The sequence below is a fragment of the Cervus elaphus genome, chromosome 30 (assembly GCF_910594005.1).
Source record: "Cervus elaphus chromosome 30, mCerEla1.1, whole genome shotgun sequence".
NCBI lineage: Eukaryota > Metazoa > Chordata > Mammalia > Artiodactyla > Cervidae > Cervus > Cervus elaphus.
In genome coordinates this window covers 26,505,973-26,523,242 of record NC_057844.1, presented here as the reverse complement: position 1 = coordinate 26,523,242, position 17,270 = coordinate 26,505,973, and the positions used below count along the sequence as shown (strand labels likewise).

At 34.3% G+C, this 17,270-nt stretch overlaps 1 protein-coding gene across 10 annotated transcripts in view; it reads left to right on the top strand.

Moving 5' to 3' along the window:
* Positions 1-17,270, top strand: part of NBEA (neurobeachin) — a 646,246-nt gene that overhangs the window by 339,537 nt on the left and 289,439 nt on the right. For all 10 annotated transcript variants that reach the window (XM_043891765.1, XM_043891767.1, XM_043891768.1 and 7 more), the window contains one exon: positions 3,463-3,629. In XM_043891765.1, coding sequence (XP_043747700.1) covers positions 3,463-3,629 — 167 coding nt within the window. The remainder of the gene's footprint in view (positions 1-3,462; positions 3,630-17,270) is intronic.

The window sequence follows — 17,270 nt, the reverse complement described above, 5'->3', positions numbered from 1 at the left end:
GTGAAGGGAATGTGAACAACTCAGTGTTTGTAGATTGTGTACACATAAAATAAAATACTGATGTAAACCAAATTTTGAGAGTATTATCATTGTTACTTAATGAACGTGCATTGTTTTTTTTAACCCAAATTTTCTATTTGTTCCTTTTAGGTTAAAGCTATATTAATAAAATGCATTGATGTGTGTGTATCTGTGTGCATGTGTGGTTTACCAAACATTTTCCACTTTTAAATTTTAAATTGTAAGAGATTTTATAAAAGCCATAACATTTTATACTAGGACTTTTTGAGGGATTTCTGTATCCCCCATATAAGCCTGTAATTAAGAGAAAAAGTATATTTAATTTGACATGGGTACTTAATAGTTAAGTTTTTTTGGCTAACCACTGTAATTGTTAAGGAAGAAAAATGAAAATTTAATTTTACTCTCCAATGAGCTAATGAAATATTAACCTCATTATGGAGGCAGATCATTGTACTAATTGGTGATTCCCTGTACAAAAAGATAAATTGGAAAATGAATTAATCCTTCTTAGGTTACTGAAGGATTATTTCTCTGGAAGAGGTGACTTGTGGTGGTAGTCTGAATCAGGAGATAGTTGAAAGGATTATGCTCAGATACCTTCCATGAAGGATTTTTACTTTGTAATAATGAATGTGAACTCATTATGTATATATTTTAGATGTATGAAACTTTTTTACAATTATATGACTCATATTAATACTTGATCATTTTAAATTTTGCAGTCACTCTACCCTATACATAAATCATTATACAAAAAAGACTTATGATTAAGGAGATGTTTCATCTTCATGTTCATGTTTGTATTGAAGCTTTTTGATACACAAGATTGCCTATGTTTCTAATACCAATGAACTTGAATACAGATAGCTGACCAGACAACTGATTATTAGGTAGAGAAGATTAAGAGAGTAGTTATCATTCAAAGAGACTTTGAATACATTAAATTCGAGAGCTAAGATACTCTGTAGAGAAAATCTTGTTTTAGCCCTTTATTTTATGAATATAAAACTGAATACAGAGAAAAAAAAATTTATGTAAACTGTGAAATTGAATGCAAGTCTAAATTCTTAAACTATCTTCTATACCACATTGCCATTTATGAAATGGAACACTATTAAATGGCATGGTTTTGATTTATATATAATTATCAAGAACATAACATTTTTAAGTAAGATATTTCATTCCAATCCCAAAGAAAGGCAATGCCAAAGAATGCTCAAACTACCACTCAGTTGCACTCATCTCATATACTAGTAAAGTGATGCTTAAAATTCTCCAAGCCAGGCTTCAGCAATACGTGAACCATGAACTTCCAGATGTTCAAGCTGGTTTTAGAAAAGGCAGAGGAACCAGAGATCAAATTGCCAAAATCCAATGGATCATTGAAAAAGCAAGAGAGTTCCAGAAAAACATCTATTTCTGCTTTATTGACTATGCCAAAGCCTTTGACTCTGTGGATCACAATAAACTGGAAAATTCTGAAAAAGATAGGAATACCAGACCACCTGACCTGCCTCTTGAGAAATCTATATGCAGGTCAGGAAGCTACAGTTAGAACTGGACATGGAACAACAGACTGGTTCCAAATAGGAAAAGGAGTACGTTAAGGCTATATATTGTCACCCTGCTTATTTAACTTACATGCAGAGTGCGTCATGAGAAACGCTGGGCTGGAGGAAGCACAAGCTGGAATCAAGATTGCCAGGAGAAATATCAATAACCTCAGATATGCAGATGATACCACCCTATGGCAGAAAGTGAAGAGGAACTAAAAAGCCTCTTGATGAAAGTGAAAGAGGAGAGTGAAAAAGTTGGCTTAAAGCTCAACATTCAGAAAACTAAGATCATGGCATCCGGTCCTATCACTTCATGGGAAATAGATGGAGAAACAGTGGTAACAGTGGCTGACTTTATTTTTCTGGGCTCCCAAATCACTGCAGATGGTGATTGCAGCCTTGAAATTAAAAGACACTCCTTGGGAGGAAAGTTATGACCAACCTAGACTAGACAGCATATTAAAAAGCAGAGACATTACTTTGCCAACAAAGGTCCGTGTAGTCAAGGCTATGGTTTTTTCCAGTGGTCTTGTATGTATGTGAGAGTTGGACTATAAAGAAAGCTGAGCGCCGAAGAATTGATGCTTTTGAACTGTGGTGTTGGAGAAGACTCTTGAGAATCCCTTGGACTGCAAGGAGATCCAACCAGTCCATCCTAAAGGAGATCAGTCCTGGGTGTTCATCGGAAGGACTGATGCTGAAGCTGAAACTCCAATACTTTGGCCACTTGATGCGAAGAGCTGACTCATTTGAAAAGACGCTGATGCTGGAAAAGATTGAGGGCAGGAGGAGAAGGGGACGACAGAGGATAAGATGATTGGATGGCATCACCAACTCAGTGGACATGGGTTTGGGTGGACTCTGGGAGTTGTTGATGGGCAGGGAGGCCTGGTGTGCTGCAGTTCATGGGGTCGCAAAGAGTCAGACACTACTGAGCAACTGAACTGAACTGATACTATATTAGGATTCCCTGGTGGCTCAGATGGTAAAAACAATCTCCCTGCAATTCAGGAGACCTGGGTTCAATCCCTGGGTCGGGAATATTCCCTGGAGAAGGGAATGGCTACCCACTCTAGTAATCTTGCCTGGAGAGTTCCATGGATAAAAGAACCTGGTAGGCTACAGTCCATGGTGTGGCAAAGAGTTGGACACAACTGAACAACAAACACTTATATACTATGTTAGGGGCTTCCCTGGTAGCTCAGCAGTAAAGAATTCCCCTGCCAATGCAGGAGACCTGGGTTCAATACCTCGGTCGGGACCATCTCCTGGAAAAGGAAATGGCAAACCATTCCAGTGTTGTTGCTGGGAAATCCCATCTATAGAGCAGCCTGGCAGGCTACCGTCCATGGGGTCACAAAACATCAGACACTACGTAGCAACTAAGCAGCAACAACAGCAATATTGTATTGGTAAAATAATAAGTAGATGTGCATTTTTTATAAACTATTTTGTTTCTAAAATGCTCGCTTTTAGAATATGTTAACATCAGAATTTCAGAATTGGAAGGTAGATTGAAAGTCATAAATTATCTGATAATATTACTTAATGGGCTTCCCTTGTGACTCAGATGGTAAAGAATCTGCCTACAATGCGGGAATCCCAGGTTATTAACATTCAGATTACTTTCCATATACTTTATGTATAAACACATGGAAAGAACACAGTTTTACCAGTTTGAAAAGTGACCATATATATATGCATATATATATATATATATATATATATACATGTATATATATATGTTAGAATAACTTTCAAAATATTATCTGAGTTTTGAAAATTGAATTGATAATAAATACCCTTTAACTCAAGGCTAGATATCGTTTCTTTCTTATATAGATAGAGGGGTATTATCATGCACTGTTGGTATTTCTTTTAGTCACAGTGCGCCCAATATGCTGCTGATAGAAGAGAGGAAGAGAAGATGTGTGACCACCTCATAAGTGCCGCAAAGCATCGGGACCACGTGACTGCAAATCAGTTGAAACAGAAAATCCTAAACATTCTCACAAATAAGCATGGTGCATGGGGAGCGGTTTCTCATAGGTGAGTTGTAAAAAAAAATACTAGAAGTAAATAGTAACTCATAGGTTAATTTTAAAAGTTATAAGTAACTATTAACTTAAAAATTACTCATATACTATTATTTTAAAGTATTATAAATTGCTTGATTTTTTTCCTGAAATCTTTTTTAATGACTCTTTAGAATGGCTTTAAAAGAAAATCTAGACTTTTACAAGTAATCTAGTGGAAGTTATTTCTAATTTATAATTATGTATAACAATACAAAATTTGTTTAGACAAGTATTTTAGGCTATCATTTCTCATATATAGCAAGGGTGTTATAAGAAATGGTTTTGTTTTTAATCTTTTAGAGTCAGCTCTTCAAATTATTAGATTTATGTCATTCTTAATTTTTCTTATATATAAGTAATAATAATATAAGCATGTATTATGGAGAAGTAATACATTGTTTAAAAATATTTTTATTGCATATTTCTCTATTCACTTTTTCTTAGGAAAGGTTTTCATCTCAAGTTAGGCTAATTGTGAGACTATAATAAAAAGTGTTTTTCTGCTAAAGTTTTGTGGGCATAAAATTGTTTGTTTTCTTCTGCACAATGTTTTCTAGAAAAATAGTAGTGAATCAGGTCACTATATTTAGCTTGCTAATGTCCTTCATTTATGTATATTAGTATTATCTTATCTCATTGAATGTTTTTATCAAGTCTCTGTCTGGCAGAATTCAGGGGTTGGTTAACTGTGGACAGGATACTAAGAAAAATTCTGGTAGAAGTGATTCTGTTAGTTAGAGAGAACACCTGGAATATGGCCAGGATAGTAGTTGATCAACTGTCCTGGGATCTCAAGTATAAGGTAGATTTAAGAAAACTTTATTATTTGAATTTAAAGTAAAATTAGAACATAAACATCTTTAAAAATAGTTAACCCTAGATATTTGTTTCTTATAATAATAACAATACCAGCACATCTAACATTAATTAAATATTTATTGTTTGCCAGGCACTATACTAAGAATGTTAAATGAGATTTTTTTTTAACGTTCCGAGAATCTCCATTAAGGTTGATACTAAATTTTTTTTTTTCATATTACAATGAGGAAACTGAAGATTTCAGAGTTTTAAGTAGAACCTGTGTAGTGTCACACAGTTTTACAAGTAGAAGCAGACAGTGTCAGTCAGGGTCACCAGACGAACAGAAAAGGCCCAACAGAACATATGTAGGACACAGATATAGATTTGAGTGTGAATAAGGATGTGAATATAGATACACAGATATCAATTGATTTTAGAGAATTGGCTCACATGCTTATGGGACCTGGCAAATCTGAAATCTGTAGGCTGGGCTGGCAGTCTGGAAGCACAGACAGGATTTCTGTCTTGAGGCAGAATTCCTTCTCCAGGAAACCTAGGTCTTTTGTCTTAAGACCTTCAACTGATTAGATGAGGCCCACCCACATTACTGGGCATAATATCCTTTACTTAAAGTCAACTGATTATGCATGTTATCACACCTACAAAATACCTTCACAGCAACTGTCTAGACTAGTATGTGATGAAACAGCTGAGCACCAAAGCCTGGCCTGCCCTCAAATAATGAAATTATAGTTTAGTAGAAGGGGCTGATATTAAACAAATAATTATAGAAATAAAACATTAATAACAAACTTCAGCAAACGTCAGGAAAGAAAAATATAGGGTCCTCTGAAAGAAAGAGTGTAACAGAAGATCTTTATTTTAGATTAGAGATTCAGGGAAGACTTTTTCAAAGAAGTTCAGTTTAGGCCAAATTTTGAGGGATGAGAAGGAAATCATCAGCAAAGGTTGGAATATAGAACATTAGAAGAGAAACATTACAAATACTCAGAGCATAGAAATAATAAAATGAACAGAAAAGGGAGTTTTATGTCTACAGCTCAGTGAGCGGTGGGGGTGGTGTCTTGAGATGAGGCTGGAGAGAAACGTATGAGCCTGATGATTTAAAGTCCTGTAGATCACAAGGATTTGTGACTTTATCCTAAGTGGCATGAAAAGCAGTGAAGGGTTTTGAGCAGAAGGGTAACATGATCTGATTTATGTTTAAAAAGATTAGTCTGGCTGCTTTATGAAGACATATACTAGAAGAAATAGGGAAGTATGGTCACCCTGTTATAGCTGAGGTCACGTGTCACCCTTTCTATAGTTTCCTGGGTTCTCTGTCTTTTGTAAACCTGATTCCTCATAGTTTGTGCTAATTATCTGTATTGGAACTATCTATGGTATATCACTTAATGTTTTATAGTAACGTAGATGTGCCTGTCTGTTCCAATAGCCTTGTAGTTTCCTCAGTAGAGAGGTTGAATAGCACGTATAGATATATTCTTGTTATTAAATATATGTTAAATCTGAAGGAATTTCATCTGTATAATGTTCTACTTCCTGTTTTACAAAAAAAATGTTTAATTTTAACATACAATTCCTTTTAACTTTATCTTTTGACTCAATTATGCTGCTCGCTGGCTCTAACATATTTTAACTTTTGAATTAATATAATGTTATTGATCTTGATTTCTTCCCTGTGGAAAAACTAGAATTTGAGAGCTTTTTTAAAATATAAAATACAAGTTGTATTGCCCAGTATATTGGTAACACACTAAGTATAAGAAACAATCTATTAATATTAATTGTGATCTTGTTAACACTGTGAAATCTAAGATGACCAAAAAATTAACCTGCTTAGAAATAAAAAATATTCATATCATAGCTCATTCTCATTTAATGGCTATGAAACTTCATAGAATAGCATGCCATAGCTTCTAAAAAGTTATATAAATAAATATAACAGGTTCAAATGAGAGGATAGACATAGTTATTGGATTTCAATCTGATAGTTTACACTTCCAAAACAAGACTTCATCTGTAGCAAGAGTTCTCTCGCTCTATCAAGAATTTAAAGTCAAAGTAATGAAATAACTCAAAATAAGCATTATAAGCATAAAATATTAACTTAAAATAACGTAAATTAAACACTAAAACATGAGTGAGCAGGTAGTATTTGAAGTGAAAATCATATGCTTTTGAAACAAAGTCTAGATTTGGAATATTCTGAAACAGTTGTATTAACTTTCACTTCCCAGCTCCATTTCTCTGTCCTTTGTCTTAAAACGTTCAGTGATGCCATCTATAATGGGTATGAACTACAACCACTGCATTCAGGTTTTATTTAAACCCGAATTAATTTGCCCTGAGTCCCCTCCATGGGAGTTGGAAAACTCAGTCTTGTTTATTAATAGGGCCCCACACACTCAAGGATTATGCTGAGATTCTGATAATCTTATTAATGTAAAGCTCTGGATTTTCATTTTACTCTGGGCTCTAGAGATACGTTTAATTTATTCTTGAAAGTAGGTCTGTTTCTGGACAAAATTAGACTTTAGTTTCTGGATTAATGCAAGGAGCTGTGGTGCCTGGAGAACAGCTCCACATGTTCCTGCCCTTTCAGTGGAAGTAAATGTACCATCTCACTTTCAGGACCCTCTTCTTACATCATCTTCTTAATCTTAAAATAAACTACCCAAACCCTGGATACCTCAGTCTCTTCTCCCCTCAAGACTCATTGTCCAGCATGTCTTCTGGGATAGTCCAGTTGTCTTTTAAAAGGAGTATCTCATATCTGCTAAGAAGGTAAAAATAGCCTCAGATTTCTAGATTCAAAACCCTGCTTATTTTGGAGAAGTTGGCGTAGAGTGTAGTGGGGATTTTGCTTAATTTTCTGATCCCTTTTATTCCCTGGCTGGGACTTTTTGCAACTATCTGTCTGAGCTATAGGTTCTGTAACCATGGAACAAATTTTCATTTTCCTTGGGTACTTGAATCTTTAACATTCAACTCATTGTGTTCTAATTAATTTAGGTCACTGATTATAACCACTTTAATAGAAAACATACATCTAAAATTATGTAACATCATTGTGACTTGATGATTAAATGGTTAGTAAAGAGTCAAGAATGTTGCCCAGGTTGCTGTCATCACTCACCCAGTAGTGGTGGTACCATTCTTAGAACTCAGAAACACTGAAAGAAGTGGTGTAGATGGGAAGGTGATTGTTGAGTTTGTCTTGCCCTAATCATATTTTAACGGAAAAGTCTACCATGAAGAAGAAAATAGAGCCCGATAGACAATAGGTCACTGTTCATGCATGTGATGAACTTCTTAGACATGGCCAAATATGTATTTCCAATCCCCAACAAATCTCATCTCTCTTATTCCTTGATTTACTTCTTTCTTTCATCTCCCACTCCCCATACAACACACGTACATACATTGTCCCTCAACAGGTCGTGTCAGCAATACATCTATATTTTTTCTTCTTCCAACCACCAAGAATTGTTAGAATATGGATTCTTGTAGGGTAGTGGGATTTTTATTTTGAGTTAATTTTACTGTATTTTGAATTATTCTCCCAACTTCTCTGAATGTATCACATGGTATTTTCTCTGATATAGCAAAACATTTGAATATGCAAGAGATTACAAGGTCTGTACTCCATTTCCTTCCAAATAAAAGGAAGGAGCCTAATTGTAAATTTTTAAAATATGTAAGAAACTGCTTATATTGTTTCAACAACCAAAAAGAGAAAGAGCTGTATCTGTGACTATTAAGCTGTATCTGTAAATAGGTTAAAAAGTACATTATCTTTAATTCATCACTTCTAGGGTTGTTTATTGCTGGATAGTTTCATCAAGTCAAAGGAGTGAACATATTAAGTTACAAATAAAAAAGTGATTGAAGTCATAGAGTGCTAAGTGATAATCTAAAATAGTTAAGGAAGCAAAGTAAAGAAAGCAGGGGATTGATACACAGAAAATAATGGAGTCAAGAAAATAAGTCAGTGAACTGAAGCTATGGGAATCTCTCAGATGTTTGATTTTTAAGATTTCAGAAATATATCAGAACAGGTTAACAAATCCAGAATGTGGTCATAAAAATACAATAATTAAGTGGAGTCAGGTTGAAAATCATAGTAATGAGATCAAGAAATTGAAAGGATGGAATCTTGCATTTGGCACTTAGTTTGAATTGTTATTGTTTAGTCGCTAAGTCATGTCTGACTCTGTGAACCTGTGGGCTACAGCACGCCAGGCTTCCGTGTCCTTCACTGCCTCCCAGAGTTTACTCAAGTTCATCTCCACTGAGTTAGTGATGCTATCTAACCATCTTATTCTCTGCAGCCTTCTTCTACCTTTGGCTTCAATCTTTCCCAGCATCAGGGTCTTTTAAGTGAGTCGGCTCTTTGCATAAGGTAGCCAAAGTATAGAAGCTTCAGCTTTAGCATCAGTCCTTCCAATGAATATTGAGGGTTGATTTCCTTTAGGATTGGCTGATTTGATCTCCTTGCAGTCCAAGGGACTCTAAAGAGTCTTCTGTAGCCCCACAGTTCAAAAACATTGATTCTTTGGCATTCAGTCCTCTTTATGGTCCAGCTCTCACATCCATACACAACTAAACTACTAGAAAAACCATAGCTCTGACCGTACAGAATTTTGTTGGCAAAGTGATGTGTCTGCTTTTTAATATCCTATCTAGGTTTGTCACACTTTTCCTTCCAAGTAGCAAGCATCTTTGAATTTCGTAGCTGCAGTCACCATTTGCAGTGATTTTGGAGCCCAAAGAAAGAAAATCTGTCACTGCTTTGACATTTTCCCCTTCTCTTTACCATGAAGTGGAGGGACTGGATGCCATGATCTTAGTTTTTTGAATGTTGAGTTTTAACCTGGCTTTTTCTCTCTCCTGTTTCACCCTCATCAAGAGGCTCTTTAGTTCCACTTTACTTTTCTATAGTTAGAGTAGTGTCATCTGCATAACTGAGGTATTGATATTTCTCCCGACAATCTTGATTCCAGCTTGTGATTCATCCAGCTTGGTATTTTGCATGATGTGTACAACCTTGATGTATAATTCCAGTATTTGGGATGGAAAGGAAGATTGTGTACAACTTCTGAGTCTTCAGTAAATAAAAGGGAAAGCCTGGGAAGCTGGGAGAATATTCCAAATGGGGAAAAGACCAAAGTGGAGTTACTAGATTCAGCAAAAACCTTAAAGGAGTGTCAGAGTTCATCTTCCCTTAGAGAGAGAGAGAAAACTTTAACAGCCTGTCGTTTAATTCTCCCTTAGAATTCTAATGCAGATTATATAGGTAAGAACAATTACTTGAAAGGGCTAGATGATTTTAGATCACTAAGGATTGTGTGGGTCTGGAACAGAAACGCCTGTTATTTGGATGTGAAGGAGATCAAGCTGAAACGTCTGTTTGATAACCAATATCATTTCTACTACCTTTTTTCCTCTAAAATATATAGATTTTTTTGAACAATCAAGATGATTATTTTAGTAAGTCTCTCCAAAGTAAAATACTTTATAAAATGCTTCATATAGCATTAGAATGACATAATCTACACAAATGAAAATAATGAAGAAAATCAATAAACAAATATAAAATAATAAAACTCACAAAAATTAAACACTTTGTCAGGCATTGAAATCATTAGTTTTAAAATAAAAATTAATGTTTTGGATCTCCACAGTAACAAAACTTCTCCTTGACCTTCAAATAGCATAAAGTTAAAATATTTTTACCATTTGAAATAAGTGTCTAGAGTTAAATTGAGTTTATCACAGTCCCTCAGTCCTTTATTTGACTGCTAATTAAAATATTCATATACCAAACTGTAGAAAATATTTTTCAGCCAGTAAAATCTGTTATCTTGTCAGCTGGCAATTTTGTAGGAATCATTGGAGATAGTACATTATTAGGCTGTTGAGAAAACTCTCTGGATGCCTTTGAGGTAACTGTTTTTATAAGCTTGCTTTTTTTATATTTTTTTAGATATTTTAGATATTTTTACTTAAATATCACTACACTCCCTAAAATAATATGTTAAGCCCATTGACTTTTTGAAACTCATGAAATGACATGGAAACATTTTTATAAACATTTAAGAATTTGAATTTGAACGATATTTTCCTCAGCAAATACCCTTTTTATAACTACATCTTTTTTGCTTTTATAAATGAGTAGTTTACACGGATACTGCTCTATATTTTATATACACTAAAATTTTCTGGATTAAAATGTGAAGTTGTTTTTAATATTCGTGTTTACAAGTAGTTTAGTGTCTTTTGTCAACAATAAGGGTTGCCTGTTTAGTTGGAAAGTGTCATTGCCCTAGAGTGCTGTATTTTGAAGTCATCTGTCACAAATACAATGTAGAGAGAGAAGACTATTTATGTTTATGGCATTTTAAGTAACTGAGTTAAACCCTTTGGAATATAGAGAAATGGCTTGTTTACTGTCATCACTGTTCACTTAATCTTGTGACCCTGACATGATAGCATTCCCATAAATCTCCCATGTGGTAGTTCAATAAAACAGATGAACATCAAAATGTAATGATTGTTTCAGCTTTAGGAATTAACTGTGTGATGGAGTAAATGTGGCCCAGACAGTGATACTACAGAAGCATTTTACCACTCCCTTTTTCTAACAAGTAGTGCTAGAAAATAATTATTTAGTATAATTTATACTCTATTTTCAGATAGTATTTTCAGTATCTAATAGTCATTAAGAAAAAAATAAAATAAATGCAAATAGTATGTATATTGTTACTGTTTTTTCAAAGTTTAATTTTTTGGCATTTTAAGATTATTAATATTAATATAATAAGGTTGGTTTTTACAAGGATGCTTTAATATAGCTTTGTCTTATCCTGTGTTTTCATTATATCACATCCCTGTGTTAATTTTTTTCTATATGCACTTTTTTTAATATTTGAGATTATATGGTTTCTCAAACATAAAGTCTTAATGTCTGTTTATCTGTTTGTTTTAGCCCACTTTTTTGTAAACAACTAGTGAGGCATTCTGAAAAACAACAAAAACAAAAATTGAGGGTAATGAGTCATTCAAGAAAAAAAAAAGAAGTGTGGCACTAAGATAATTAGTGGAAGAAACTAAAACAACCTAATATACCAGAGACCATCTCCACAAACCAGAAGAAAATCCAACTTTTGTTCAACATTTTGTAAAAGTAAATGCTATTAATACTCTTATTGCTTAGATAACAAATCAAATAAAATGATCTTAAACAGTTTACATTTGTCTCCTACCAACTTCATATGTAAAAAACTTTTTGTCAGTTTTGTTTGGCATGGTAAAACCTTTAATCCTCTTTCAAATAGGATTTGGTCCTTGGGCTACTATTAATCCAATTTGCATGGTAATGATAAATTCTAAACATGAAATGTGTGCTATATAATGTAAAATCTGCGGGGAGAATTCTTCTATGGGGGAAGCATGGTATTTATATTTTTATAATATTATTTTAGAAATATAAAAAATCTGTAAAACAAGCCCATAAGCATTTTAGTAGCAATTCAGGAAGGAAACAAAGAAAATGAAATTCTGAAGTCTGTCAGGAAAGACCAATTACCAATATGATACAAGTCCCCAGAAAAATAAGATGAATCATGTATCTTTACTAATTAAATCTTGGGCCATTAGCATCAAGTTGAAAACAATCTTCCATGAAGAAAAGGCTGATGTGTATCATGAAAGATATAATCAGCTCCTTTACTTTCAGGTATAGACAACTGAGCCCTAAGAACTGTTTTAGTAGCTTTTCAAGCTAATGTAAGCCCTAAAAACTTGATTCATATGATTTTTGTAGAAGCTGCAAATTGTAATGTCTCTTTGTAGACAGTAAGACAGAAACTGTTTTCTTTCAAGTGGAATTCTTTTGTGTTACCATTATTCAGTAAATAGTTACCAAATTGCAGTCAAACACTATACAGATGAAGATGCAGTTCAGAGCCAGGGAATGGGGTATTCCATAAAGAGGGTTTTTATGCTTTTTGAGTCTTGACATAAATTTTAAAATTGAGTACGGCTGGCTTTTGTATGAAGAAAGACATTTGAGGGCTAGGCAATAAAATATGCCAAATATAAACCATCACACAGGCATTTTTAAAGCTTTAGATTTATCAGCTGAGAAGCTGAGTGTGTTTTAGTGCACTTTAAGGCACATTATTAAGCAGTAAGTTAACATATGAAAAAGATAAGTAGCAAAATACCTTGTTAACTTCTTTAGAGCAGTCGTTACAAATATAATAATTGAGTGATAATTACAGTTTCACCTTACAGTAGATTTGATGGTGTCATGGTCAGAGTTATGTAAGCATTGGTTTCAAGTATTGCTGGTTCAGAGGCATTAACTTGATGTTCAAGTGCACTGTTCCCTTAAGGAATAATTGCTACTTACTTTAAAATAAAATTGGCAAATCAGTGAATTTTTATGTAATTCTATGTCACATATAGGTCTTTTAAATCTGTATCAGAAGTAAAGTTTTCTTCTCTGGTTTTACCTAATTACTGCTTATTTACCATCTCCCAGATCTTTTTAATGAAACCTCCACTTTGGTCAACTCATTCGATCTATAAAAGGAGAGTCATCTTATAATACAACCTAACATATGCTCCACAAAGTACCTTTGTGACTACTCTCTGCTCATCTAATTTTGGTATACATAATTCAGGACCTAGAGAAATAAAATACCTCAGATTTGTCACTTTGTGTTTCTTGAGTTTCTTCAATATCTATTCTGTCCAACTTGAAGCCCTGCCATTTTAATAGTGCTTTTCACTTGGAAATTATGGTTTCATCCATCTTCCTGCAATCCGAGATTACTTGTTTTTATTTGGAGTATATATTATAAATCCCTCTACATTAGTATTCTTTGTTTCATCTTTTGAAACATTCTGTACTCCAAATATTTTAAAGTTACCTCTCCGATCTATTTTTCACATTTAAAATTTACATTATTATTGATACATTCTGCTCTTAAGTAGGTTGTGATTGATTAAAAACAGTAAGTACAAATGTTAGTTATTTTAATTCTTATGATTATTTCACTCCTTGCCCCATGTTTCCCTAAAGGATAACTTCTTAAATATTTAAAAATCCAAAAATACTTAAATTATACCTAAAAAGTAGTATATCAACTCAGTTCAGTGTGTTTTGGGTTTCAGATGCTAGGGCTAGAAAGTATTGTTAAGGAGGGTTTTCTATTCCAGCCTCTGCCCAGAATCAAACACTCACACCATCCCAGCACGTGTTTGTTGTCCACGGACTGACTTGTTGAAATGCCACCTGGTCATATTAGAATTCCCAACTATTCAGTTGACGTCTGTGAGATCTTAAAGTGGAGAAGACTGAACTTAAGTGTTACATTTTTGGTTTAGTTCCTTCCTCCTCACTTCTTTAACACATTTTTACTTGGTTTATATCTCTGCCATACATGTATATTTATCTTTTTACTTTACTGCCCAAACCCCAAGTTCCTCAGGAGCCAAAGTTCTTTGTATGTATCAGAATACCTGACATGTAAGAGGAGGTCTGTAAATAAATATTGCTGAGTAAGTAAGGAGGTAATTGAATGAAAGAATGAATAAATACAGGAGTTCAAAGTACCTATAACTGGTCCCAAAGGATTCTGAAATATTACCAAATGTACTCAATAAAGAATAATAATATTATTTAGGTTTATTTGCTAATGTTTCATAAATTATTAAGTTGGGATAAAGAACTAAATAAGGACTTTACTTCAGCCTCCACCTCTGACTTTCTTTTTTTACCTTGCAATATAGAAAGAATGAGCAATACTAGAATTCAGAATATTTTGAATATATTAACTACAATATTTTATGTGTTTAACATAATTCTAATTTTCAGTGCATCATTTGGTAAACTTTGAACATAAGAAAACTAAACTAAATTGGTAAATGTAAAATTTAAGTTCATTACATTATTGCTTTGTAAGTATTAATTGAATAATTATATAGATATTATTACGTTCGAGGTTTGGACTCAGACTTGAATTCAAATTTTATCTCCAGAGCTTAAGACTTGCATAACTTTGGTAAATTTCCTAAATTCTCCAAACTTCAATATTTTTCATTTATAAAATACAACATCATAACTGTTTCATAGAGTTGTGGAACATAAATTAGATAAATTAGAAAACAGTATCCTACTGCATCTGCCTGCCAGGACTGGAGACACAAGAGACATGGACTCGATCCCTGGGTCCGGAAGGCCCCTGGAGGAGGAAATAACAAGCCACCCCAGTATTGTTGCCTGGAGAACCCCATGGACAGAGGAGCATGGTGGGCTACAGTCCATGGGGTCGCAAAGAGTTGGACATGACTGAGCACATGCACACTATTCCTATTCTACACTATCCTGCAACATTTTATCGAGTGTTTATTAAAGAAATTAATATTTTAAGCCCACAATATTAACAGACACTTAAACATATCTTTACGGGTCTGATTTCTAATAATTTACCTTATGGTTTGCTTTTATACTTCTCATTGTCATCTAAATGAAAGTATTTAGTAATTGGCATTACATTTTTACAAAGATAGAGAAATACATGTTGGTATGCATATTTTTATACATATAGAATATTTAATAGAAATAACCTTCCTAAATAAACCTTTGGAGAGTATTGTTCATTAGTAAAGTTTTTCTAAGACAAAAATATCACTATGCTGTAAAGTCAGAAATTCGGCCTTTGGTTTCAAAATTTCTAGGCAGCTTTTAAAAAATTACCAAAGTTAACGTATTTAGGCCTAATGTTTAGGAAAAATGTTAAGCATGTTTCCTAATTTTTTAATTTGTAGTTTAATATGAATGATATCTTTGTTGTTTTCAGTTACTTAATAAATTGTTGATTCTTGAATATTTGAAAGATAACACCTCTTTGTTAAATATTTTTTACCATTAAAGTGTTTTGAGGGGAAACCTAACTGGCATATGATTTGTCAGGGACTCACTGGGTAGTATAAGTCATAAATCTTTGTTGTTGTTACTTTTAAAAAAAATTCTTTTTGTTTTTTAAACTGTTGTTTTTGGTCAAAAATGGGTGAGGGGGGAAATGGCCCATTATTTCCATGATCTAGGGGTTTTACTGCAGCAGCTGAGCAGCTCACTTTGATTCAATGCGACATTAACTTTTCCATTTCGGGTACTGCTGCAAAGCGCAGAGCCCTGAAGCATTGCGAAGTTGCTGTCTGGCATTTGTTCATTGATACGGCTGCTATATTTGAATGTTGCAATCATTCCAGGGAAACCTTCATCACTTCTTAAAAATGTTGTTCCTCTTATTTTAGATTTAGTTAAATTTCATTTCCCTACTGTGTTTTAAGTGTCTGTAAACATTTTTATAAGCCTGAATTTTTTCCTTATTTAGAACTTCCGTCACTTTAATGACAATATAATTATAGTGTTGCTGTTATTCATAAAATGCAAATTTGCATGAGGCAACTCTTATTTTAGAATAAAGGCAAGTCTTTTGCTGTCACACATGTCCTTTGGTTCATTGTTCTTTTTTTTCCCCCTACTTTTCATTCATTCTGTAAATTATCCCAGTTGTCTAGAATTATGCAAGAACTGAGGAATGGCCTCCAGGAGGCAGAAGTCTGGAGGGGAGACTGATGATAGAAGGAATGGGGTGTTCTTCCTTTCTGGATGGTGAGACTGTTGAAGCAGAGGGAGACTAAGAGTAGTGGAGTAGTTAGGAAAAAGGATTGTGACGTTGTGATAAGCCTGCTTAGTTTTAACGGTGTTGTTCCCAACTGAGCAGGCTGGAGATCTCCTGCATTGAGGCCCCTGTCCAGCATTTCATCCTAGTAAATGTTTAGGTGCCCTTGCTTCCCGGTGAGAGGATAAATTCTATAGGAATGAAAAGGCCATGACTATCAGATACCCTTTGTTTCATATTTCCTTAAAGAATTAAGCAATAGGGAAAGCACTGATAAGAACTGAGCATCTGTTGTGAGATGTTTTGTTTGTTGGCAGGTTGGGGTTGAGCTGTTTGGTTTGGTTTTGGATGTTTTTTGGCAGGGAGAGGGTTCTATTTTTTTTTTTTTTTTTAATTTTTTTATTAGTTGGAGGCTAATTGCTTCACAACATTTCAGTGGGTTTTGTCATACATTGATATGAATCAGCCATAGATTTACACTTATTCCCCATCCCGATCCCCCCTCCCATCTCCCTCTCCACCCGATTCCTCTGGGTCTTCCCAGTGCACCAGGCTGGAGCACTTGTCTCGTGCATCCCACCTGGGCTGGTGATCTGTTTCACCATAGATAGTATACATGCTGTTCTTTTGAAACATCCCACCCTCACCTTCTCCCACAGAGTTCAAAAGTCTGTTCTGTATTTCTGTGTCTCTTTTTCTGTTTTGCATATAGGGTTATCGTTACCATCTTTCTAAATTCCATATATATGTGTTAGTATGCTGTAATGTTCTTTATCTTTCTGGCTTACTTCACTCTGTATAAGGGGCTCCAGTTTCATCCATCTCATTAGGACTGGTTCAAATGAATTCTTTTTGACGGCTGAGTAAAATTCCATGGTGTATATGTACCACAGCTTCCTTATCCATTCATCTGCTGATGGGCATCTAGGTTGCTTCCATGTCCTGGCTATTATAAACAGTGCTGCGATGAACATTGGGGTGCATGTGTCTCTTTCAGATCTGGTTTCCTCAGTGTGTATGCCCAGAAGTGGTATTCCTGGGTCATATGGCAGTTCTATTTCCAGTTTTTTAAGGAATCTCCACACTGT